The 25,998-nt window shown below is 45.8% G+C and overlaps 1 protein-coding gene across 1 annotated transcript; it reads left to right on the top strand.

The window, feature by feature from the left end:
• Positions 1-22,009: 22,009 nt before the first annotated feature.
• Positions 22,010-25,989, top strand: TAGAP (T-cell activation RhoGTPase activating protein; the record flags this gene model as incomplete). The annotated part of the gene is made up of 6 exons (XM_009576815.1): positions 22,010-22,036; positions 22,146-22,199; positions 22,791-22,857; positions 24,336-24,508; positions 25,296-25,457; positions 25,931-25,989. Coding segments are annotated over exons 1-6 (542 nt in total), but the record flags the coding sequence as incomplete, so codon positions are not given.
• Positions 25,990-25,998: the final 9 nt, after the last annotated feature.

Below are 25,998 nucleotides of genomic sequence, written 5' to 3'. Positions count from 1 at the left end.
CTAGATCAACAACATCAGAGTCAATCAAGCGTGCCCACCCTCGGACCCCAAACCCAGCCTCTCTATGTATAGCATACTGACACAGTAACCTTTCCTTATCAAAACAGTCGATTGACTTTATCTAGCATTTAAGCATTTATCACTGGTTTTCAAATCAGCCATCTGCTGTTTCCTGATTTATATATGAAAGGCGCAAGCTTTCACTTCAGGAGAGTGACTTGCACAAAGCTTGTGCTCACCTTGAGGAAGTCATCGATACCCACCCCTCTTGCACACCAGTGTTCAGCCACGGGCAGCTCTCCTCCTCTTCCAGCTCCACTTTTCTAGTTGGACTTCTCCATGGTAGTACACTCTCTGGTTCAGATGCTGTCTAATGAGCAGATCCTTCAAAACAAATGGAGGTGAGAGAGCTCTGCTTGTTTTAAAGAAACTTTGAAATGTAATCATTCAGGAGGATACTAAAGGCAGAAAGGGAATTTCCCTGGACAGGCTTGGTCTGAGGGGGGATGTTAGCACAGCTACAAGGAAGTCCACAGCACAGAGAAAGTTAAGTCCAACCTTTAAATAGATTTAATCTGCTTCACAGATCATAAATGTTCCTCTGGACTCTTCGCTGGATAAAGTGCTCATTTCAGGGTCCCAGCTCTTTTTTTTGCGAGCTTTGCAGCTAGAGGAAAATGAAGGAGGCTAGGCACTCTGAGGGGAGCTATGCTTCTTAAGCCCTTTATCCTCACAAAAATACATCAGGAGTCAAGTAGACTGTGTAGGCCATTATTCAGAAAATGCTGCCACTCTCAAACAGGTGCCAGCTGGATGCGTTGCAATCTAGTATGTAAAGAGAGGTGGCTAGCGACTTTTAGCAAAGTATTTGCCCAGTGGACCAGGACAGCTCTTTTGTAGCAACAGCAGGAAAGATTTTCTGAACTCTAGCAGACACAGAATGGGTTATGAAGTATGATGATCCCTGGTATCTGGTGTTTGGTTTTCAGTTGGGTTTTGGGGTTGGTTTTTTTCCCTGCAGCTGCTCTGTATGCATGCATCTAAACTCTGTGTGGCTCATACATCTAGTAAAAATGATCACATCCTCCCGCTGTGTTCCATCCAGGTAATTGTGCCATGTATTTGGAAATGCATCACAAATCAGACTAATTTTCCTTTTCCTGGCAGAACTGGAGGAAGGGACTCTGTGCTTCAGGGTCCAAAGAATTTGCTTTGGTTCTTAGAAAGACCCTCTCCTCAGGTAAAACTATCAGCCTAAGCTCTAAATCCTTGGGGGAGAAAAAATATCAGCTTTTCTGAAAGAGTCTCTCTGCCGTAGTCTTAAACCGCAAACAGCCCTGGACAGCTTTTCTCTTCACACAGGCAAAACATTCAGCCCGCGCACAGGTCAGCCAGCGCACCGCTCTTTGTTGCCTTTTTGCTTTCCTCCTACATTCAAACAAGTTGGTGCTTCTTCATAAAGCCCACACTTCTTAAATTACTCAGGGGGGAACTTAATTTATCAGTCTGAAGGTCTGGGAAATAACAGAGGCTACACCTCCTGATTGCAATATTTGCAGTATTTGACTTACTAATGGACAAAGTGCATCTTGTGTTTCCCATCAATGCTATTCATTTCTGCTGAGAAGTGACTTGTCAGAGAGAGCTGACTGAAAAAGAACAGAAAGATCTAAATGTATTCCTATCCAATTTCTTCTCACAGTCAGTTCAGATGTAGTTTTTCATTTCCATTGTTTGGGGTAATTAAAAAAGTTTCCGTTACCGTATTAGATACACTTCCCATCAAAAATTCCCCTAAATGATACCTATAAGCAGAATTCTTAAAATTGATTTACAATGTCACTTTTGTGATACTATGGTACGGGTTTGGGTCTTTTTTTGCTGCTGAGAAGCACAAGGAAGAGCAACAGTCTTTCCTTGGGATGTTTTTTTGGTTTGGGGTTTTTTTTCATGGTAGCGCTACTGGCAGTTTTAAATCTTGTCTTTGTTTTTCTTGGCCTCTTTTTGGATGACAGAGGAAGGTGAATGGGAACTCAGCTGACACTTAAAGGAGAAAAAAAGCTGGGCCTTTAATGGATACATCTTAATTTACCTTCTTGCAGCAGACAGCATTTTAAAAGTATCATTTTAAGGAGCCTTCAAGAAAAAAAAGAGTAATTAAACCCAGAATTTTGACTATAAGCCCATTCAAGCATTTTTTGTCTTGCTTATGCTGTGTGAAAAGACTAAAGCAATAGCAGAACACATTAATTCACTTAAACAGTCATTCTTTAACATGACTGTATGCTGCTTTACAGAGAACAACCAAGATAAGGGTCTCTCTGGATATGACTGAGAGAACTGAGTGATGCGAAAAGCGTAGGCTCTAGCAGAGAGGGAGGCTCTTCTGCCTTCAAGGACAGCAAGCTCAGAGTCCCGCTACCAAGACTTAATGCAAAAGGGCAGCGTATGTCTCACAGCTTGCATGGATTAGACAAACAGTAGTTAATTGATTCTATTTTGGGGGTAGAAGATGCTCCAGAAGTACGCTCCAGGTCCCTACCAGCAATCTTTCCTTTGAACACTATGCTCTTCTGCCCATGGGGACAGAAGCTGATGTACTGGTAAAACTGAAATGGTTACCAGTGTATTATCATTTCTACTTGTTTTAGGCAGACAGTTTCTAGTGAAATAAGAACCTAAATCAGTCTTCTCCTATAGTCTTTTGTCAAGAATAAATAAAATCAATAAACTAGGGGCTTGGAAGAAAAAGCTTCTTATAAAGGCAAGTACATCATTTGCCATTAGAGATAGAAACCTCGGTTAGGTGGCTCACCAGCCTGATCCAACTTGCTAATTCCTACATTTCTATGTTTTATGTATACTTTTTTCCCTAATGAGATGGCTCAAGCTGAAAATTCAGCTGTTTTCAAGGCTTTCATGAGCTGATGAGTATTTGGATACAGAGGTTAGCTGTGGTCACCTGTAGGGGCTTCCCACCACCACATGTCTTCTCAGATCTTGGTTTCAATTGCAACTACAGGCAGAAGTTCCAGAATAGCACAAGAAACGATATTCCCCAAATTGTTTCTAAAATTGGGAAGGAGAAGAAAGCTGGTAAGACCTCCAGAGCTAATGCAAATGCTAGCCTCATTCACAAGGTATGCGTTCTTGTTGAGTGCTTCTGCCACCCAGACTTTTGGGCTTCCCCATCCTTGAGTCTATTTTAAATATAATGGAACGGGTCTACGCTTGGCTGTTCAGAGAACCACAAATCCTCAGGATCAGCCCACACTGCAGAAGCCTTCAGGTTGTTTCAATGTGTTGCTTGGGGATTTGCTCTGTAGACACCTCAACACAATCAGCATGGAGAAAGGTCAGGCTGGTCCCCTTAAATGGGCACTGTATGGCTCAGAACTGTTACGGATGCGAATTATAAATGCAGTCTGCAAATCTACCCTGAATGCCTGTATTTTCCTTCCAAGTAAAAATGACAGAATTGTGTAGACACACAAATGCTGCCTATCTGCGTATATGGATATCTGTATATGTAGCTATGCATTTAATGGGACGGATCCTGTTGTCTTTTCATTACATAATGCATTTTTATGAGGAGACAAAGATGATAATATTCAGGTAGCTCTGTTTTAGGCCAGTCTCCCCAAAATTCAAGTTTTCTTGTTCAATTTGGAATGACTAGATGGAACAAAAATAGCTTGTTCAGTGAAATATGGTCACCCACTCCAAAAGCAGAATCCTGCTTTATCACCATCAGCTCAGAGCAGTGGCTGGGAGGTTGTCTGTTACAGTGGCTGTGTACCCAGTGTCATCTGATAGCCCTGGAAGACCTTCCCAAGGCTGGGAGGACCATCTGCACTGATTTCAGCTCCTTCCCAGCACAGAGTGCACAGGCTGAGGGCAGGCGGTGTCTGGAGAACCACTTAGAGCTCCCTGACCTTCCTCCTGGCCCTGGGCTTTGGGATCTGGCTGCAACAGCTTCCAGGTTAGAAAATACTTGCAAAAGACACTTAGTCCTGTTAAGTTTCATACTCTGGAGAGAAGATTTGTTTGGCTGACCTTCTCCGCTCTGCCTCCAAGGGTGTCTCTCTCATGAGACCCCATGCAAAGACACCTTATACAGCAGAGACAAGAAGCACGGAGAGGTCTGTGAGCTGGCTGGCAGTGGTCCCAGGGATCAGCCAGGATTTGAGGAGACCTGGAGAAGAATGAGGCCACCTCAGGCATGTCTTTTTCTCACCTTGCAAAGTCCGTCTTCTCCATCTCTCTCTTTTTCGGAAGGTGGGGAGGGTGGCAGAGGTGCTGCTGTGCTAACCTTGCAACCAACTGAGGCTGTCATCCGAGGGGACGCTGAGGTACCTCAGGAACATGGCAAGACAGAGAAAGTGCCCCAATGATGCGGACTGATAAATGCAAATGGTGTTCAGCATATTTAAAATGCAACCCGCATGAGTGTCAGCGGTATGTCACAGAAGAGAAGAGTTATTTGTATTTGGGCTGATGGATACAGGTCTTACTCTGTGTGTTCTGGTTTCTGAAGGTCTGAAAAGGCTTGAAATCACCCGTGAAATGTTAAAACCCCTAAGTGAAAGATGTAGAAAAAAAAGCTTGAAGTCACCCAAAGGTAGTGTTGACAAATAACAATTTCTCAGGGATCCAAGAGAAGAGATTTTTGCCTCAGTTTGGCCTGTCTGAATGCTAGTTGATGAAGCATGAATGTGACAACTGTAGGCTTTTCTCTGTGTTACCAGATAATCTGAAAACCCATCTCTGGCTTTTTCAAATATACTGTGATTTGTAATCACTTAGTCAGGCAGCTGCTGTGAGGGCAACACAAGCGATGGTCATCTCAGCACTGGGGGAAGACCCAGTGGCGCAATGGTGACCGACATGGAGAATTCTGGTCATGGGAATGAGCAATTCAGCAAATTCCTCAAACAGCAAAAGGCACGTAGTGGTTTTCTAAAGAATAACACAAGCCAAGCTAAGTCACTTGACTGGCAATAAAACGAAGAGCTCATTTAAAAGAAACCGGGCATATCTGAGTCGTAGAAAACTTTCATGCTTGCACAACAAGCCACTAGGCACTGAGACAAGACACCGACCAGCTGCCACATATCATATGATGCTGTCGGTCACATGAACCAGCTTTGAAGAGGAAATCTCTCTGATGAGCCTTAGTTACTCAGCAGATTAGCTGCCGTGGCTCTTGCAAAGTTACCTATTTTCCCCATTTTGTAGCGTTATGTGTTCTTAAACACTTGTTCTCAAGAGTCCTTAGCAGGGTTGAAGAGAGAGACGGGCAAAGGCCCACGGTCTCCATGAGGTGATAGTGGGCAAACTTTTACCTTTTCATACTCCAGTGTAGATTGTTGCAAGTCTAAAAATTATTATACCTGGTCAGATTAAAGGGACTGGTTTTTCTCTGCTTGCTTGTTTAGTTCAGCACAAGAAAGCGGCTTCTACTTTATCAGCCTCCCACATGCAAAAAAAAAGTTTAACACCTCAGAACCTGCCAATTTCTCTCTGAGGAGGAGGAGGGCGTGAAGAAATGTCACCAGCAATTGCTTTCTGAATGCACAGTGGGCTGGAATGTCCTCTCACTGGCACCGCTATTACGCAGCCTTCAGAGGAGCCCCTTGCTGACATGTGCAATCCCGACTGCAGATCTCCCTCTGCTCTCATTCCTTTTTTGCCTTTCTGCCTTCTGCTTAGTCAAACTGGAGACATATATCCAGCTGCTCTATGGGCTTGGGAGCATTTTGCACTCACCGTGCCTTGGGCAAAGCAGGGGAGGACCCCGCTTAGAGCATCCCCGGTAGCATGATGGGAGCCTGAAGCAGCTATTACAAAACTGTCAGGAGAAATCGGGCGTGGGAATCCCAAGCTTCCTTCGTCGTAAGGGAGGCATGAGAGTGGTACGGACCTACCCATGCTGCTGAAGGGAACCTGGGCGAGTAAATGAGATGTACCTCAGTGCATAAAAGAGCAGAGTGAGAGCTACTGCTGGGGAGAATAGTTTAAGAGCAAGGTGCTACTGTTATTATGTGAGCAGTACAGGAGGAAGGAAAATGGTGGTGTTGTCTCCTAAGAGTTGCACAAGGAGAATGTCTTTCTTTATCAGGAACTGAAAGAAGACTTTTCGTTAGAGAAGAGCAAGAAGAAGTTTTTATTCCATCTCAGTTTATTTCTTCATCTGGAAAATAGGCTCCCTCCAGTTTTCCTCTTAGACTGGAGGAAGCGTACTACCATTCAGATTGTGTATGCTACTCTGTACTTACTATGCGTTTACCACACGTTTACGGTGTTGTGGGAAATATTGAACATCTGAGCCTGTGGTTTAAGCCCCTTTATAGTCAATGGGGAGAAAGAGGCAGTTCCAGCTGCAGAAACCCTCTGAGCTGTTTTAGGTTCCTATTGTAGGACAGGATTCCTCCCCATGTAGACATGCCTTGCTCTCTCTCTGGACTGTGGAGAGAGTCTAGATGACTAACTTGGATGTAGATGTGTCAGTTTAGACAGAGAAAATAGACAATGGGTGTTATGCCCACTACCTTTTGCACTAACAGGGAAGGTCTCACTGGTTCCTCATGACACTCCATGACTCGCTGTGTCCACTCAGTCTCAGCCTTTGACTGCATCTTCTTCGGGTGAAAGCTGTTATTTTGTGCTGTGTTTGAACAGCACCTTGAGCAATAAGGGTTCAGTCCGTGCTCCTTCAGCGAATGCTTAGTGTTGCCACACACAAAACTTGATCATAACCATTATCCCAAAAAAATGAAAATATGTTTGTCTCATGCTTCTGTGATTTCAGTGTTGGGATACCAATGCTAGTGTAAATGGCAGAATGGAGGGAAAGAATGGAGACGTGTCATAGGTGAGAAACCATGGCAGTGCCAGTCAGCATGTCTTCACAGCAGTGATTTTTGCTGATTTCTGCCATCTGAGACTCTAGGCGTCCATTCCCAAGACGCTGCCTCGGTGAAATTACTCTCCCAGAGATGGTTCCCATGGTTGCCCTAAGAAGGCAACCTAGAAGTGAGTCCCTGCTGCTCCCCTCTGAAGCTGTGGCACAACCTTCTGCCTGAAGCACCGGCTGGGTCTTGGTGAGCTGTGGGTTGTGTACAGCGAGAAGGCAGCATCCGGGTGTGAAGAGCAGAGGTATTCAGCTTCAGATGCAGTAGTTCTCTTATCCTTCTCTGGCCCACCAGCTTCCCTGTTGGCACTTTCTGGTGAATTTTGGTGACATTTCACAGAGCTGTGCTGGGTTGTCTGGCATAGCATTCATCTGCCATCCCATCTGGGCTACCTCAGGCTTCTGTCAGAATGTGGGAAGTGAAAGTAGAGGCACCACTTTGTATTTAGACCATGACCACATTATTTTGAATTGCTCCTCTCGCCTTCGTAAACAGCCATGCAGTAAGCGTGCAACACCATAACAGCGAGGCCAGGTTTGCAGGAGAGAGTGTGCTGAGAGGTGTGCATGTGTAGACTGCTGGAACGAGAAGGGCAGATGTACAGGGATGCATCTTTTGTGTACTCCTACCAAGTGGAAAGTGGTCACTCTTGGTCACAGGAGACCACAGATTTACTTTCACTTAAGATTCACCTAAAACCAGTTAAATACCAGTCAGCACCATTCCTCTTAGTAATCCTGAATTGCAGGCCGTGACAGCTCTGGAAGACCGGACTGCCTTTTTTCCACCTCATCTCCTTTGTCCATTGCAACCTGCATATTCTTGGGGGCAATGGCAGCCTCTTGTTAGAAAGACCCAAGAGCAATGGAGAGCTCCTTTTTGGGCAGGTGCTTTTGGTACCACTGGGACATGGCCCTGGTCCTGGCCTCCAGCCTCCCTTCCTGTATGATCAGGGAGATGACCCCCCACTGTCTCTGCTCCCCAATTGCTTCTGAATACACAGGGGAAACAAGGCATCTCCTCCTCTGAAGCAGGGGTAAGAGGCACCTCGGGCCTTCACCCACCCTTTAGCCAGCAGTAGGCTGAGGAGACACTCTGAAACTACCTGTGGCTGTCAGAGCAGGACCCAGATGACGAATTAGCTGTGGCTTGATGGTGAAACTGTTTTCACTGGCAGAAAGTCCCCGTGCTACAGGATAGGGCCAGGTGCTGCCGTGTCAGATTCTGTTAGCAACCTTGCACCATCTCTGCCAGAGCTGAGAGAGGAGTGTGCTGATTTGGAAAAGCCCTGGTCACCTCCCTCAGACATTGCCGTGACCCCTCTGAGGAACAATCCTGACACTGCAGCCCCGGCAGGCATGGTATTGGTATGGAGAGACTCCAGACGAACAGCAGCCTTACACTCAGCAGAAGTAAGAATGGGAAAACAGAAGGGGAAAGGCCGGTCACGTGGATTTCCCGTGTAGGAGCAGAGCTCCTTCATCCTGGGGTGGGGCTGGGCTGGCGCGGGCACATGCAGCACCAGCGGTGCTCCAGGAGAAACCTACACTCTGTGCTCAGAGCCGAAGGGGAGGTGGGATTTAGGCTTGCTAGCCCTTGGTGACTGACATCCAAACCCAAAGCTCTCCAGCCTCCTCGGCCCCTCTTCTGTGAAGAGTTCCTGATCTTTTCAGGTATGGATGACGAGCTGGGTGAGAAACACTTTACCCAACCCATGAAAAGTTTCTGAGTCTTACAAATTTTCAGAAGAAAGTTCTGTTCAGATTGGACAAAACTCCGGTTTCCCAAGGTGTTTCCCAAGAAACTGAGAGGGAAGATTAAAGAGCTACATTGAAATAAACAGCTGTGGGAAAATCAGGCTAGACAGACTCTTAATGTCAGTCACAGACCCACCAATATTGGGCCACTTTCCTGTCTTTTGTTGCAAACTAGTAAAACGAAAGTTAAATTCAGTGGGTGGATTTTAATTGCAACATTATTCTCTGTGATGTTGGTTTATGGGTATGATGAGCCTCTAAGAAAAACATCTCCATAAACTGCGGAAGTAACTGCTCTTCTCCCCCTCTTTTGAAACATATTCTAGGAAATCATGAGGGAAATAATATGTCCAGTGAGGAATCCATTTCCAGGGAAAAAACCTCAGGCTGGATGGGCCGAAGAGAAGAGAAACTGAACAGTGAGGAGGGGACACATAATCACAGAAAACTGTGTGGAAGCTGCATATCTCAATGCAGAAATAAAAGTGTGCTGGTAAACATCACATGGGTTGCTATGAGATGTATTCAAAAATTTTGAACTAAGAAAGATAAGAATATTATTTACATTTATCTTAAGCCTACTCCTTATGCTTTCATTTCAAATCCAAAATGAGACAGGGATCTTATGAAAACAATCTGTGTAGTCATATGACCAGAGATGTTATGAGAGCACATGGAGACAAGGCAGCTAACATCGGTTTGCCCATGCATCCATAAAGTGGACACTTCCCAGTCACTTCCCAGTTTGACTTGGCAATCAAGATCACTTTCTTTCTTCAACGTAATTTCCCAGGTCTTTATTAGAGGGAAACCAGAGACACGTTTATTGCTTTGTTGTGCAGGCACATGCATCCTTTCAATTCAGATTTCATTGTTTCTGAGCCTGAGTTTGCAAGGCTCACAAGCCTCTGGCAAGGAAAATTAGCTATGTTTATAAATCTGAATGGAAAAAAAGTGACAACCCAGCTTAAGCCAAGTCCAGGGAGTCGGCCATAACTGGATAGCATTCCCACCAAATTCATAGATTCTCATTCCCCTTCTGTTTGGTATAAAAGTGTCCACAAACAGGAGAAAAAAAGGAACACTGAGCATTAATAAAGACAGCCTACAGATACGGTGCAGGAGACCCTTTTGCTCCCTGTCCTTCTCCTTTAGAGCAAGCATGGTGCATAGCTTTTTCTCACTAACTTCAGGTGTCTCTACAGAAACCCTGCAGACCCCTTCCAGACTGTCTTCCCTCTTGACAGTCTCCACTGTGGCTTTGGATCTGTCTCCCAAAGGAACAGCACATGGAAAACCAGATGTAAACAGTTGAGCAGCTGGTGGACAGGTTCTTTCTGCTTGTAACTTTTCCTGCCTACCTTCCACAGGGGTCTCTGACCTCCATGCTACCACTGTCCTCGACTAAGGGCACTGCCCTAGTTGGGTAACATGGGGGTGATCAGAGCCACTTGCTCCTCACTGAGCACTCTCTTTAATCTACCCAACTTCTGCATATCATTATATGTAACTTTCACTAGTATCTGCATTTCTTACTCCACCTCACCATCAGACCATGGTCTGGAAAGAGAACATGAGACAGAAAAAGAGAAGAATACCGTATCTGCACAGGTATTAAAGAATTCTTTCTCTCTGCTTGGTATGTTTGTCTCCTTGAAGATGTCATCCAAATGTCCTTGCCACAAGCCCTCCCACTATGCACCAGCTGAGGGACTTGAACCCTTTGTCATTGTAAGGGTTGAGTCAAAAAACAAGTCACAGTGGCTTGCGCCAAGTGAGGGCTGCTATCTCAAAGCTAAGGATGCATATTTGCATCTGAGGAGTCAGCCAGCTCTCTGTCAACTGCTGCCTCCCCATCCCAGGGGCCCAGGAGCGATATGTGCTGCAGTTCAGGTGGAAGCTGTTCAACTGACTAAACCATCTCCCATCTCCCTGCCCTGTTGCAGTTGTTTTGACAGCTGTCAGATGTTCTCAGCACAGCGGCTGCTGCTGTTGCTGGATTGGTACTGATGGGAACTTGGCCTCAAACGTTCCTGCATTTACTTGTTATTTGGATAGGCCAACAAAGCGTTTCCAAGGCAACCCAAGCTTGGGAAGGTCTTTGACAATGTTTGGTACCTCCCCAAAAGACAAGTGGACTTTAAGAAAACAATGCAAAGGTATTTCTATCACTCTGTAGTTTTCCATATGCTGAATAGCAAAGGCTCTGAGAAGGTTTGTGGGTCCCTCAGATGAAAGATTGTAAGATTCATATACAGCAAAACCAGGGATCACAATCAATCCCCCTTAAAACATCTTTCTAAAGAGGGCTACCGTCAGCAGGTACATTGAAAGTTTGTTACTAGCTGCTCTTAAGTCGAAGTATACACATTCCCTGAGGTGTTCAGAGAAGTGTGAGCAGACACTCACGCTCCTGAAGGACATCTGGTTAATAGGAATCAGGTTAGCCAGCAATAATGGGGTTAGGCCCGGTGATGACTGGGGAGTTTGTAGTACCAATCAAATATGACATGTGCAAGTGCTTTTATGCATAATCAGCCAACAAAATAGGATGGTTTCTTGGTTTTCTCTACACTTTTTTTACGGTTGCATATTTTGTGGGCAGATCCAAACACCTCCTGAATTCCTGCAAGACCTTAGCAGGATTTGTATTTTACACTTTGCATTATAACACTACTTATTAAAGCAAATGGTACCTTCCTCATTTTCCTGTGGTCATGCGTATCACTTTTAATGCATCAAGTTTGTGGAGAAGGAATGGCTTCTGCCCGTGCACAAGGTTATTAGCATGTTAGAGTCCTGTTAAAGGTTTATACAGCGTGGCACCGTGGTGGAGATGTGCCAAAGGATCTCAGTGATCCAGTGCCCACTTACAGTAAAGGAAATTACACTAAAGGAAACATCTTGCTGTGGCCCCGTAAGTTAGTCCAAGGCAGAGTTCATTCAGAGCGGAGTTCCATTAGGGACACAATGAAATCTGTTCATTCATGAGATTTTGGCTGGTAGTAGATCTTTGAATCATACTCATTTTTTTAGAGATGAGTCATTGACTAAAACTTGATTCAAGCACCATTTAGAGCAACTCGTCTCTGAATCCCAGCTCTGCAGCATTCCTGTGCAATATTTCTGCGACAACTCAAATCAAAACCTAGATGCTGATCCCTGTCCCTTTTCTCTCTGCGTCCCCAGACCTGGCATTCCAGGCAAGCACCCTGAATGAAATCCATCTTCTGTAATTATCAGATGCAGTCTAGGTCATGCTTTTACCATCTGTTTTCTGTAGAAATGATTTGGGGAATGCATCATGTAGACTGTTGCTTCTTTCACTGGTACTGAAAATAAAAGGGATCACAATGAAAAGCACTGCCCAAGCGCAGGTTAGTTTTATCTCAGCCATGTTCAGGGCACAATGGTCATGAAGAAGAGCAAACTGAAAGGAGTTACACCTCACACTGCCAGAGCCTGCCTGCCCTCTCCCTGACACTGATCTCATCCAAAATTTGCCAAGGCAGTTAGGTTCCCAACTTCTATTTAAAATCAGGGTGGGTAGGTGACTAAAAAGGCGATAGGTCCCCAAGTACCTTTGAGGATCTGGTCCTTGACTCCACTTCCTCACCAGAGCCCTCAGTGGTAACTCCCCAGCACAACGTTCCCCACAGCCGCCAAGGCCAGATCCTGCCTCCTCCCACCGAGACGGCGCAGAAGTCACGGCAGAGGAGATAAAATCCCACAAGTGGGTAAATGCTGTTTCCATCCCCTCTTCTCTTCCAAGGAACAGAGACTAGCTTGGTACCTTGACGGTACGAAGTAGAGCCTTCATATATGTGTATCATTGTGAAAGAGTCTGTGGTTTCTAATGGAAATTCCCCGTTTTGAGGACAGAAATTTTTACTAGAAGTGATAGAATATTTCATGACAGCAGGCTTTTATAGGTGTCCTCTCATAAAGGCACAATCCGACACCAAACCCCTGGTTTTTTTCCCATTCTTGTTGTCACTTATCCCTATTCAATTTTGAACGCCACCTAAATCAGAATGGTGGCATTTTATACCTGGGGTGCACAGAGAGCCAGGCTGCAGGAATCGGGCCCTTTCCAATTATAGCTACATGGGTACAGAAACAGCCGCACAAACCACTGCGAGGGAAGGCATTTTTGGCGGGAAAATTCATTCTGCAAAACTAGTGGTATCTTATGCATCGAGAAGAAGAGAACCAACAAAAACTGCATTTTGAGGAACTAAAACTAGGATCTGCTAAGCAATACTAAAGAAGAAAAAAAGAGAAGGAAAAGAAAAAACCAACCACAGTGTCTGACCGTAATTTCCTTTTGGAGGATTACCTCTGTGTAAGAAATTAAGCAACTACTTTCAAGTTGATGAAAGTTTTTTTTTCAATCATAATGGTTAGTTCAATTACCATATTGAATAGTTATTTCATTGTGACATTGTCATACTTCTTCCTGACAATAAGCTGCATGCTTAAAATTAGTGCGTATTTGATCTGGCCAGAAGGTGACTGTCGTATTTCGATGTGGTAAGTAGAACTGCGAAGATCTCGAGGGATGCAAGTAATGCCCAGAAAATTACATATTATCCTCACAGACAATGCATTTAAAATGCCTTCATTTGTAAAAGATTTGCCACTAAGGCTAAAATTAAGGTCTTCTCTTTGCTACGTGGCACATAAGAGACAGAAGAGGCAACAGCTGCCAAACTCCTTAGTGGGTTCTCCTGTATGTACCACTTTTCACCAAAAGATATCAAAGCACCTTATGCAGTGCAGTGACCTTTTATTTTTGGCATGTTATTAATGAGAAACTGAGGCAGAAAGAAGGCAAGCTACCTTTCAGATGTTATGTGGAAAATCAAAGGGCAAAACAAAGCATCGCCTGGAGTTCACCCATAAAACCCTGACACAAAGATGCAATTACAGGTTTTTGGTTAGTCTGAAAATTCCCTAATAGGGGGATTACTGAGCACTGTAGGTTTGATGAGTAAGCCTGTTCAATTGTTAAAGTAACAATTTTTTCCATGCTTATGACATTCGTTAGGATTTTTCCTTTAAGGTCAGTACAGAAGTATTATCTGCGTTGTTTATTCATGTCAGTCTCACAGTTATGACAGGTTTATGTTGCAGCGCACTCTCGTCCAAAGAAAACTGCGGGAATGCTTGGTTCTGGAAGCAAGCAGAAACGTTGCAGGGAGGAGGGACAACCACTGGGACATAATACAGGCCTCTCAAACTCCTCTTCTAGCACATCTGGCTCTCCTAAAATAGCACAGACAGGAGTCAATTACAGTGATATATTGTATTTCAGTGCCTCAGTTTAGCAAATGTTTTCACTGAGTATAGCATTTGGAGGTGACTAACTTAGAGCTGTAATAATTCCAGGGGGTTATATTTGAAAGATACACTCTGGGGATCTGTGTATAATGCAGTAAGAATAGGCACTTTGCCTTGTTACCTACCAAATGGAAGTAGGACCCCCTTGCAAATGTACCAGCCTCTTAGGTTTGGCATACTTTACAGGATAATGAGTGTTCATTTTTACTCTCTGAATACTAAATTCAATCAAGTTACACACGGACAGGATCGGTTCATGGTGTTGCACGAGCAATACTAAGACTCTCTGTAGCAATATGGTCTTTGGTTTACACAAATGTTATAGCAGTTGCTGGACTGTACATCTTTTGGCTCAGCATTTTTATATCTTATGGTGCCTAAAGGTAAGAGGATTCAATCTGTCTTTGAAAAGACCCTTCTTGCGGTACTTCTGGGGTACCTATCTTATTTCAACAAGTAACTCATTAATGTATCTAGTAAAATTCAGAGCATTTCTTCTCAACTTGTCCTTAGATTGAAGATAGGCATTTCTTTCCAGACCTGAGGAAGGGTTTTGCACCTGTATCAGTTGGCCTAGTTAAAGATATATCCTCCCCTCAGAAACTTTCTTACTAATACTAAATAAGGCAGTTCATGACTGTAAGACCACACACAGCGACTGTTTTCAGAGAGAAAAATCCCAAAGAAATATACTGATCTGATAAATGGGAGAAAAGGTAAAGCTCAAACAAAGCACAAACAAACCTTTAAAAGGAAATGGAAAGGGAGAACAAAATCTTCTGTTCAAGCCTCAGCCACCACTGAACGGGCAAATGGACATGGTGGCATGCAGGTACCTTCTCTACATACTCCTTGCTGTCAGCTCTATGCAGTGACTGCAGATCTGAAAGCAAAGGCAGGGTTCAGAGCAGGCACATATGAGTGGAATAAGCGAAAGCAGCCATAACAACACCTGGTCTGCATGGCAGCAGCAGTAATTAATGGCCAACCTTGTCGGTAATGCAGACCTGAACAGAACAGCCTGGCCTTCAAACCGAGCCCTCTCCAGCAATGAGCTGATATAGCTGAACTCAATCTCAAAAGCCATTTTTTCTTCCCCCCACCCCACTCTCGCTAGGAGGCGATCCCAGGTTCTGCTTGCTCTGGAGGGTGGGAATTCCTCTTATTCCCGGCCTGAAAGAGTCACCGTGCTTTTGCAAATGTGGAGGCGAGGCCCTGGCTGCCCTGGTTGCAGGTGGGGCAGCCCTCGCCGCCCCCGGTTGTGCTTAGCCCGCGGTGGCTGCAGCGCAGAGCACCTCCGCCTTCCGCGTGTCTCCTCTGCAGCAGTAGCGACAGTCCCGTTTGCCCAGAGACCTCGTGGTGCCCTGCGGCAGGAGGCAGGGCCCGTGCCATAGGAAGCGTTTGCCTTCTGAAATCCTCATAAGGTAGTCCTGCTTTAAAATGGGATAGCAATACCGAAGCGGAGTGTTTATATAAAACACTAATACGGCAGCTGTTGCTAGTAGCAACAATATGGCAATCACCAGCTAATATGGAGATGTTTGTTTCAAATTTATCATCTTGATTTTGATGGGTGGCCAAAACGTCGCAGAAGAACATTTTATTTTGCTGTGTGTGGATGTGCATGCACAAGGACGGAGGGCATGACAGCAAATAATTCTCCCAAAGTACGGGGTCAAATGTGCTCAGGGGAGTTTAACTGCAGCCAGCAGAGCTGTCCTGGGAAAGATTTGCCTTGCCTGACATTGCTTTTGCCTGGAGGATGGAGTCCAGATGTGTGGTCGTAAATGTTCCCATTCATGGTTAACTTAGTGGTGATGGGGGTCTGGTTACTGGCAGTTCTACTTATTACTTAGGAAGCAGGTACAATACAGGAACGACAAATTCACAAGGGCATCACTATGATGAAGAGTTTGGGGATATTCCCATCATACCACTGGGGCTCGGAGGAGGCCAACTGGAGGCGAGCGGTGGGGAAATTCCAACTACTTCTGGTTGTTCCTCCTGGGCACCTATGGTGACAGCCATGTTCACAGCCATGGGTGCTTGCTATGCCTGGAGCAGCTCCTGCTCTACCAGGGGAGTTGTAAGGTCTTGCCACTCCTGAGCCCGGCTTTCTTTTCTAGTTTTTGTATCAATGGGACACATACACAATGAAACCCAAAATTACACTCAGGCCAAGTTTTCTTGGTCTTATTCTGGACTGGCTCCTAGGCCATTGGCAGTCTGCAGATCATCTTTTGTGTGAAAGTGAGATGACTTATGCCTGAAAATCACATGCAAGTTAGAATTCAATGTGAAATCCAGGTTACCTCTGGTTTCCACTGATTCTCATTTTGAGATCTGAGATCGTTTTGATGCTGAAATTCAAAGCAAAACACAAGGTGCAGAAGCAGGAGAAATACAAGCCTACATCAACCAAAATCGAAAAGAAAACATTTGTATTAATCCTGAAAAGCAAAATCAAGATTCACACCTCTCTGGATTCAGTAAGAAATATAATCTGTCCCTGAGAGCAAACAAACTTGGCAGAAAAGCACCATCTCAGTTTCTGTTTTGTGAATGGACAACATAAAGAAGCAAAATAAGTACTCATTTTTGTTATGAGTTATGAACATTTTGTTATGAACAAAAAAAATGAGTAGCATCTCACTTTTCAATACTTTTTGAGTACCTTCAGCCAGAAATCTTGAAAAGAATAGAATTCAGACTTAATTACACACGTTCGCTGTTACCTTGTTGTTTATTGTAAGTGAGCAAAGATTTAGATTTGCATCTGCTCAGTCAGAAATGATGGGCAGCTTCAACTCCCAGACTGCTTTGTGCTGGCCACCCTGGGGAGCCCAAGGAATGAGTGATTCCCAAGTGCTGCTGAGATACAACAGCAAGCTGAATTCAGACACGACTGAACACCAGTGCAGACCCTTTGGAAAAATGGTCAACATAGGCCCGCCCTTCGCAGCTAAAAAAGCCCCATTGGAACCAGTCAGTGATGAATGGTAAAAAACTTTAGAGCTGCCAACTTAGTCTTGGGGGGAGCACCCATGAAAGAATAAACAAACCATCCTGCAAAGCAAATGCAACCAAAAGGGTGTCACGATAAGGGCACAGAATACACCTTGGGCTGTATTTACGATATTATTTTTGATTTGTAACTTCTTCCTGTGCAGTAGTCACCCAGTGTGTAGAAGGGTGGTGCAATCTACCCCACATTGCAATCTAACCTTGATAACTGATTAAGGATAAAAATCAGCAGAGCAGAGCTGGGAAAAACTGCCACTTTCCAAAGGCAGGGTTAGCATGAGCCCAGGTCCCACCTGACTAAAGCTGTAGGAGTTCAGCACCAGCTGTGTTGATGGATCTCAGTCTGAACTGTTACAGATAGGGGGCAGGGACTGGCCTGATTAAAGCTCAGGCCGCCCTCTTTTCTGTGATCAAACCCTGAACCGTGCCTATGCAATCTGCAACACACTCTGGAAAGTGGTAGGAAATCAGAGCTGCCTTCAGAAGACGGGTGGAAATGTGACCTGTTCTCAGCAACCCACACACCACCCTGTTCTTTGAGCCCGTGAACAGATCGTGCAGAGCTTTCCTTTCCAAAAAAAAACAGCCCAACAACTCTCTGACTTTGGCATAATTGCTTTCCTTATTTTGGTAAGTGTTCCTGTCGTCCCCCGGGAGACCGCAATTGTGCCAGTGAAGACAAAACTGGAATACAACCCCTTTTCCACACGGAGAGGCAGCAGTGCAGAACTTGGCTCTTTCTGCTCTATATGGGCTTGAGAGAGTCACTGCTCCTGGCGCGTCCTGCCGTACCCTTCTCGCAGCTACGCTCCTGCGGCGTCCTTGCTGGTACAACAACAGGGCGAAGGCAGGTTTCAGGATTCATTCACACACTCCCTCATTTCTAAGAGCCATCATGTCAAACATTTGTGAAAGTAGTGTTGAAATAAACAAAAGTGAGCTGTGGCTGGGATTTTCCCATTTGTGTTTTGATAAGGAGAGAAGAAAAACAGATGCTTTCCAGCCACAGCAGATTTGTTCTTTCGTTCTTTTGTTTCCTATCAGCTCCTGATTCCTTTCTCCTCCCAACTGATGCTGCCCCTTCATTGCTAGGGTCCGGGGTCCTTCACTGAGCCGCAGTGTAAGAGGAGAGAGGAGAAAAGAGGAGGAAACACCTAGCTTGACTGTAGCTCACAAAAAGGGGAAAATCACCATTGGGTCTGTGTTGGCAGCAAGTGCTATATAAGCCTTCTCTCCAAAACCTGGCTGGACAAGGTGCTTGAGAGAGGATCACAAAAGCAGCCATGGCCTGGGAGGGGAGAGGGGCTGCCTGGGCACAGGGGGAAGCTGAGGCATCAGTCTGATGTCCTGGCTTCTACAAGGAAAACGCTTCTCACCTCGAGGAACAAACCAAGTCCCGAGAGGCCTGGATTTATCCAGGGTCTGCTGCTCTGCAGGACCTCCCTGCTCCTGCTTTCCCTCCAGTGAATGCAAAGCACTTCAGCAGAACTGAGGGAAGCAACCTGATGTACAGGAGGGAACAGCTCATACACAGGCTAGTCCTACAAAACCCTTGTAAGGGTTATGGGGATGGCGTGGGAGAAACACATCACCTTGCAAACAGCTCCAGGTGTGCCCAAGCCGTCTGCCATCTACGCCGCCTGCCCCAGGGCAACCGCTGTGGTACAAAACCCACGTTGTACTGTACACTGTGGTACCAAAAACATTGTACTCTAATGCACCGTGGTATAAGATCTGTACCACACTGAGGGGCAGACCATAGCAAAGGCTCTGAGTCTGCAAAGCAGAGCTGGGTGGTAGAGAAGGAATCGGTCTCTTCATGGAGAGAAGCTGTTCATGTAAACATCCCATATGGCAGGCCTTTTCTGTTAATATTCATTGTGGAGACCAGGTTTGGGAGCTACATCTATGCTACCCATTACACACTGGTGGAGGCAGCTGTGAAGCTGCTCTGGCTCGTGGGTGTGAGGGTCCTCCTGTCTTCACCCACCTGGCACAGCAGCTCTCCTGACCCGGGGACCCTGCACGCAGCTCTGCAGTGCTTGACAGGAGCCAGCACACGCTCGCTTACTGCTTTTCACAAATACAGCCAAGCTTCGTTCTGTGCGACCATACCATTATTCCACCAAACCATAGCTTTTTAGGATGTCTGCTATTCAGATGGGGCATGTTTGTTTGTAATGAAATAAACTGCTTTAAAGTCGTTTTGGCATAACTTACGTGTTTGTGATACACACCATACAAGAGCTATAAAAAATGAATGCTATCACAAGGGTAAAAAAAAAAACCCAAATTGTTTTCCAATGGGCAGGCAGGCCTATACACATACCTTCCACGTACAATGGTCATTATATCCCCATAACAGTTAATAGATGGGAACTCATTAGATAGAGATACAGCAGTATGTGCCAACGGACAGTCTGGGTGATGTGCTATCAATACACCACCCATGACTGTATCTTTTCCTCCTGGGAAGTTAAAAGCTTTATGCCCTGTGTACAGCTGTGCCCTATTTGTAATCTAAGCTTCTGGCCTGGCTAATCACCACCCATTAAACTCCCATTTTCCAGGTCAAACCCCGTGTCTTGATCATGCAACAGACTGAGCTGAGAAATACGTCTGCGTACGGTGCTAGAAGTGAGGGCAAGGCAGAACTGAATTGCATAGGTTCCCTAAGCCTCCGAGATACTTAACAGACAGATATGTTTGGATACACATTTAAAAGACGTACTGAAAAGTAGATGCCCCTTATCCCAGAAATCCTGCTGGGACTATCAGCAGGGGTGCTGCAGCTGCCAGCGAGCCTCGGAAGAAATGCTCAGGGGAACACGATGCAGGATGACAATATTTCTGCAAAAACATGCATCGACCCATGGAATTTAGTAGGGAAATGACACATGTCACGGGACTGCTAATTAACAAAAAATCAGTTACAGCAGTGAGGAAAAGATCGGTGTTAAATGCACAGGCCTGCAGGGTAATTGATTTAGATTCCTGTAAGTTTCAGCCCTAAACAAGTCTACAGACCGGTGTCTCTACAGGAGCATGGAAATGATGGGCCTCAGGAGGACTTGAAAGATCATCTACGCCATCTTCCCCTGCAAATGCAGGGCAGCTCTCCTTTTGCCCTTCTGGACACATCTCTGTCTAACCAAAAGTGAATTTTGCACCTTGGATTTCTGCCTGTCTCTTTCGCATGACAACCCTGGGTCAATACTACACGGGCCAGGACTGATGTGGTTAAGCAAAGAACGGCTTTCAGGGCGAATTCAGCAGCGGATGTAGCCGTAACATGCATCCGCAAAGAGCTGTGCTACGACACAGCCTCGTCCCCTGCACACGTGAGAGGGAGCATCCACCGGGGGAAGTAGCAGAGAGACCACAGTTTTACAAGCGTGATTTCCTCCTAAATCCACAGCTGAAATATTCCCAACCCTTGGACTCTCAGCCTTAGGCCCTCTTTTTCACTAGATCAAAAGACTGGTACCCAGAATACCGGGTTGTAATTTGCCTCTATCAATGAATCAGTAGAACTAATATCATGCATTTAACATCAAACGTTGATGAATTTTCATAATGGCCTGGCAGAGTGAGTACTCTTGTCCTTATGTTCCAGATGTGCCCAGGTTGGGGGCAGTCAGCAACAGACCCTGAAGAGGTACAGGGAGAGCAGAGGCAGATTTTCCCTGGAGTTTTTGATCTCTTCAGTTGAATTAAACTTTATTACTTGGACACATAATTCTTACTAAGACATACTTTAAGCCAGACTTTTTATTACATATTGTCGTACATTACTAAATTATTACATAACACCACTTCTTCTATAGAAGTCCAATGTTTACATTTTCAAGAACTAGTTGGCACCGGCAAAGTGTGTGTCTACATCTGCTTGCAGATAGTAAACTGTTGCCATTAGTTTTTCCAAAAAATATACAAAAACATTTCTCTGAATCTTGGCTATTCCACTCCCCCATCTTTTTAACTATTCTTAGTGTAACTTGATCTGGTGATGCGTCTTTAAACTGCAAAATCTAAGGTCTCTGAGCAGTCAAAGGACAGACTGTACCCACTGTCCTTTAAGGGTAAGAAGAAGCTGCCCACACTGCAGCCCCCTCTGCACATCCCACCTCACGCTGGTGATGCTAGATGGAACCTTTACCTGGCAAGTGTCTCATCTTTTCCATCCATAACAGCTACAAGGGCTTTTTTTTTTTCTTTAAGGCAAAAAAAGTAGCTCCTCTAAAAGGAAAGAGGAAGCCAGCAGTTTCGAGGCGTCTCAGTCCTGCCCCATGATGCTTCTTCCTGCCCGTGAATTTCCACCTGCCCCTTCTGCGTATATAAGGCAGCACACGTGGGGTAGAACTGTTTAGTCGCCTGCCTCCGTCCAAAGGATTAGTAGCAGTGGGAGTGATGCTGTTTCTTCTTTCCTCTGCAGTTTGCGGGAGGTGAAGGAGCTCTGGCTGGACTCACTCGTTGGGTAAGTACTCCCTGGGATTAAGCCTGTGGTGTCGTGATTGAAGTCAGTGGAGTGCTCCAGACACAGCTGTACAGAGATGTACAAAAATGTAGATGGGGGAGAGGTGCGCTCACTGCTAAGTGTAGCTCGTGGGCAGAGCTGACTGAGTTGCTTAGCCTTGTGTTTGCAGATTAACAGTCTCATGTAGCTGTCACCACTTGCTCATTTTTTGCATGGATTAAAAATGTAAAGCTGTTGTTTTTCTGTTTTAATCAAGAGGCAGATAGAGGAGCAGGGCAGAGTGCCTTCCAGAGAAGGGCTTTATGATTGACTTGTGTGGGATATCTTGCTGGTTCAGGATCATACTTAAATGCTAGACTGGCTTGCAGGGGAGAAAGACAAGAAGGGTGCAGTTTTACAAAGCTCTTTCTTTGTCCATTCCCTGTTCAATAAACAGGCAAACAAAAGGACCGAAGGAAACCAGAGTGTCCAGATCTCCCCCGATCAAACTCCTCATGAAAGTGTTAAGCAGCTGTAACACTGTGAGTGTCTTTATTGTTTCAGCTCTGTCAACAGAGAGATTTTGCAAAGCTGTGATTTCTAAACCATGGCATTCAATTACTCACATAGTGTCTTTGTTTTCTTGCCTAGTCAAAGACACTAAATGCTGGGAACATGGAGAGTCTGATTGAGTGCCAGTTGGAGGTAAGCAGCCAGTACATTTTCCCCGATCCTTGCTGGGTACTGATGTGAGATATATTAGCAAAGCGGGGGTGGCCCCTGTAGGAGCTGCCCGCTGCCTACCCTTACCCACGAGCGGGCAGAGCCCTTTGAAGGCAACTCCATGCAGCACCGTGCAGACGGAGCTGGGCATCGCTGTGAGCGGCCAGTGCGTTCCCCAGGCTCCTGGGGAGCTTTGCTCAGGAATGTGGCAGGCTCCGAAGCCATTAAGGCTCCCTGGAAAAGTTTGGGAGGAAATCTCCAGTGCCAGGGGAGGACACAGAAGGACAGGCTGTGTCCGGCTGCGGCTTCTCTGCATCAAAAGAGCAGCCTGAAAGAGCACAGGGTTGTGACCTGCCTGGCAAGTCTGGGCTGGCTGGCTGCAGGGTTTACCACAAACCCCTCTATTGGGCAGCGAGGCAGTGTCACTCCTGGAGCGAGGCACCTCTTCAGCAGGTGTTCGGTTTTCTCTCGCTATTCCCTGCAGCCTCCCGCAGATTTCTGAGGAGCTGCAGCAACTCGCTGGTGGCTCTCGCTTCTGGTGGCAGCTCTGTAACTCCAACACGCTTCTTGCAGGCTGATGCCAAGAAATGCCCCCCGCTGGTCCCAGCAGATACTGAAGACGGACTTTGCCACTCGACTGGTGAGTTTTAAAAACAAACTGAGGAACTGCCTTCTTACATAATGCTTGCAAGCTGGCGCTTCTGCAAAACCACCCGAAACTGCCCGCCTCACCTCCCTGAGAGCAATCCACAGCCCTCAGCCCCATCCAGGAGATGGCTTAACCCCCGGAGTGCCACTCACTTGCAAATAACGTCTTTCCCTTACGCTCAGTGGCAGATGTGACACTGCTGAGTGCCAGAGGTCTTGCATCCCTGTTCCCTGGTCCTCAGAGCTACGTTTCATTGTGTTCCCTGGCAGCAATGGGAAGTAAATGTGCTCCTTTCTCACCCGAGCATCACCACTGAGGTGTGGCACTGTAAGCGAGTACAACTACCAGTGGTTGCACGCCAGAGCAAATAAACCCTATTGGCAGCAGCAACAGCACTTGTTTTCTCTCAGCATGCAAAACCTCGGCACCTGTAAACAACCCGGAGGAGACCATTAGCAGGGCAGGGTCAGATTTGGAGCAGGCCATCATATCAGACCATTTTTCAGGAGTATCAGAAGCAAACATTTTATATGATGCTATAATGTTAGGTGACTTTCTCATAGCTTTTTAACCCCTCCCTACCAAGGACTTGTGCTAAGCCACAAATACAAGTCCTGAGAACTTCTCATTTGCATAAAACAACTTCATTTTGGAGTAGAAGGCAAGTCCTTTATAGGAAATTTGCAGAAGGCAACTCCTTTAGAAAGCTTTCTAGCAAAAGGATCCTTCTCTCACTGTTTCTGAAAAGGAAAAAAAGCCACACCTCATCCCAATACAACCATCATCTCCAAATTCCTAGCATGGCCTCCTCTTTAAGATGCAGGTGCAAAACCCACGCTATGAGATTTCCGACCCTGAAGCCCATGAGGCCCTACTGTGATGCTCCCATCCTCTGGAGCAAGTTTCCCCTTCCACTGGCTGGCTGGCAGGGGACAAGCACCAGCTCTAGCAGGACCACTATCATTAGAGCTGGCTCCGAAGCTGGCAGAGCTGGAGCCCTATGTTTTCATTTCAGCCTGTGAAAGAGGCTGAAAAGCAGGAGTCCCTAGTTCCACTCCTGTCCTAAAGCTGCGGCACAGTCAGACCGCGCAGTGAAAATTGTTGTCATTGCCAGCTGCCCAAGACATATTTGCCTTAGATAGTTATCACAGAAACCGCTGCAATATCAAAAATCTCTATAAATGCTGTTATTTCTGTGCTTTGTATGTTCCCACTCTCTAAGAAGAAATACTGACTAGAATGTAAAAAAAACCCGCCAAAAACAGGAAAGGTGGTGTCCTTAGAGGGATGGTCACAGTTTTACAGTTTAGGTGGTTGTTTCCTTAGTAACCACTTAGTTGTCTTTCAGTTTCTCCCCGTTTAGTTTGAGTTGTTTCAACATACATCTCTGCACTGCACACAGATGGATGGCCGCATAGCACGCTCTGTTTTCTTAAAAAATTGATTTTTTGCTTTCCTTTTGCTTGCAGCAGATGGGACAAAGAAAAGAAAGAAGGTGATATCACAGTCATTTACTCTGAGACGTAGCTCTACCAACGGGAATTCCCCAGGGCAGCTGGACTCGGGTGCCAAAATCGCTCTGTTTGGCCAGCCTCTGGCAATTATCTGTGGGGAAGATGACACACTGCCCCAACCGATCCAGGTAAGCAAGCCTGGCGATACAGTTATCATACCTCTGGCTTCCAGTGCTTGTGCTGCAGCACCCAGGTACTTGTGCTGCAGCACCCAGGAGATGAGTGATTTTGGTGTTTCCCCTCCACACACACTTCTGATAAGCTCAGGGCCCATCCCAGATGTAGAAAGGGTCAGGTCTGCGGGTGTTGTGCAGCCCCCCCAGCTTTCACTGGAAGTCACTTTGAGTGAAGACAACCCAGGACCAGGAATAGAAGATCTGCTCCTTGGTATAAACATCTGTGATTCTACAGAAGTCATTTAAACGAATCTTTCAGCAGCATAAACTTCCAAGGATTTCTGTATTTCCCTGAAAAAAGTGTTCAGCTATGGACTGCCACCGACAAATACCTAAACACTATCTCCTGAATAAAAACGATCTTGTGACAGTTCTCCCACTGAGTTTGCTTTTCCAATAGACAGGCTTTTGTCTCTTCTAAGCAACATTTGCCTGACTTGGGAGGGAGGGGATTTGAACCAAGACTTAAGCCATCCCATGTTTCCTTCTGGAAGGAAGCAGGGATGACTCCACTGAAGTTAGTGGAATTCAGCAGTCCAAAAAGAGGGTGGGTTGGGGAAAAATCAGGTTATTGCCCATGTAATCTGCTTGGAGCAAGAACTAGGTACTGACCTAATTAGAGCACAGTGAACCTCCAGACAATTTTTCTTCTGTTTCTAAAGAAATGTTCACTTGGTAAAAGACCTTCCTTCACCCAAGTAACAGTTCTCCCATTCCTGTTTGGTTTTTTTCCCTGCAGGATCTCCTAGCTATATTGTATATGAAAGGACCTTCCACTGAAGGGATATTCAGAAAAGCTGCCAATGAGAAAGCACGAAAGGAGTTGAAGGAAGACCTAAACAAAGGCGGGAACGTTGATTTGAAAAGCAAATCTGTGCACCTGCTGGCAGTGGTCTTGAAGGTGAGCTCCTCTGACCTGCAGCGGTGGGAGGGCATTGCTAATCTGCACGGGACCACTTCAGTGCCAGAGCTGACCTAGGTGGGACTCCAAACTAAAGCCAGAGTGAAGCCAGGCTCAATGTTTCCAGCTTAGGAAAGTTTGGCATTTTCCTTTTCCACCTGATTTTCAGTCCCACTTGTGCTGCTGATTTCCTGCATGCCCACAGGAAACTCACTTTGTCCTCCTCCTCAGCATCCTCCCCAGGGAGGAATACTGAGATCTATGGGTGAATGAAAATCAGCTAAGAGCTGGGTCCCACTACTACACCAAAGCAAGTGTACTTGGCATGTTCTTGGGGACCCCACTGCTCTGCCAGTGCTGATGGTCAGATAGCTCAAGCTAGCCTGCCTCCTAGTGAGCCCATGTTACGGTGATGCTCCCTATGTGCTCAGGGGTAGTGAACAAAGCCTCATCTAAATCCCTTGGCCTTGCAGGACTTCCTCCGAAATATTCCCTCCAAACTCCTGTCGGCTGACCTCTATGAGAAGTGGATGCAAGCTCT

This window comes from Fulmarus glacialis, unplaced genomic scaffold (assembly GCF_000690835.1).
Source record: "Fulmarus glacialis isolate BGI_N327 unplaced genomic scaffold, ASM69083v1 scaffold44080, whole genome shotgun sequence".
Classification (NCBI taxonomy): Eukaryota; Metazoa; Chordata; class Aves; order Procellariiformes; family Procellariidae; genus Fulmarus; species Fulmarus glacialis.
This window is presented reverse-complemented; position numbering and strand designations above follow the sequence as displayed.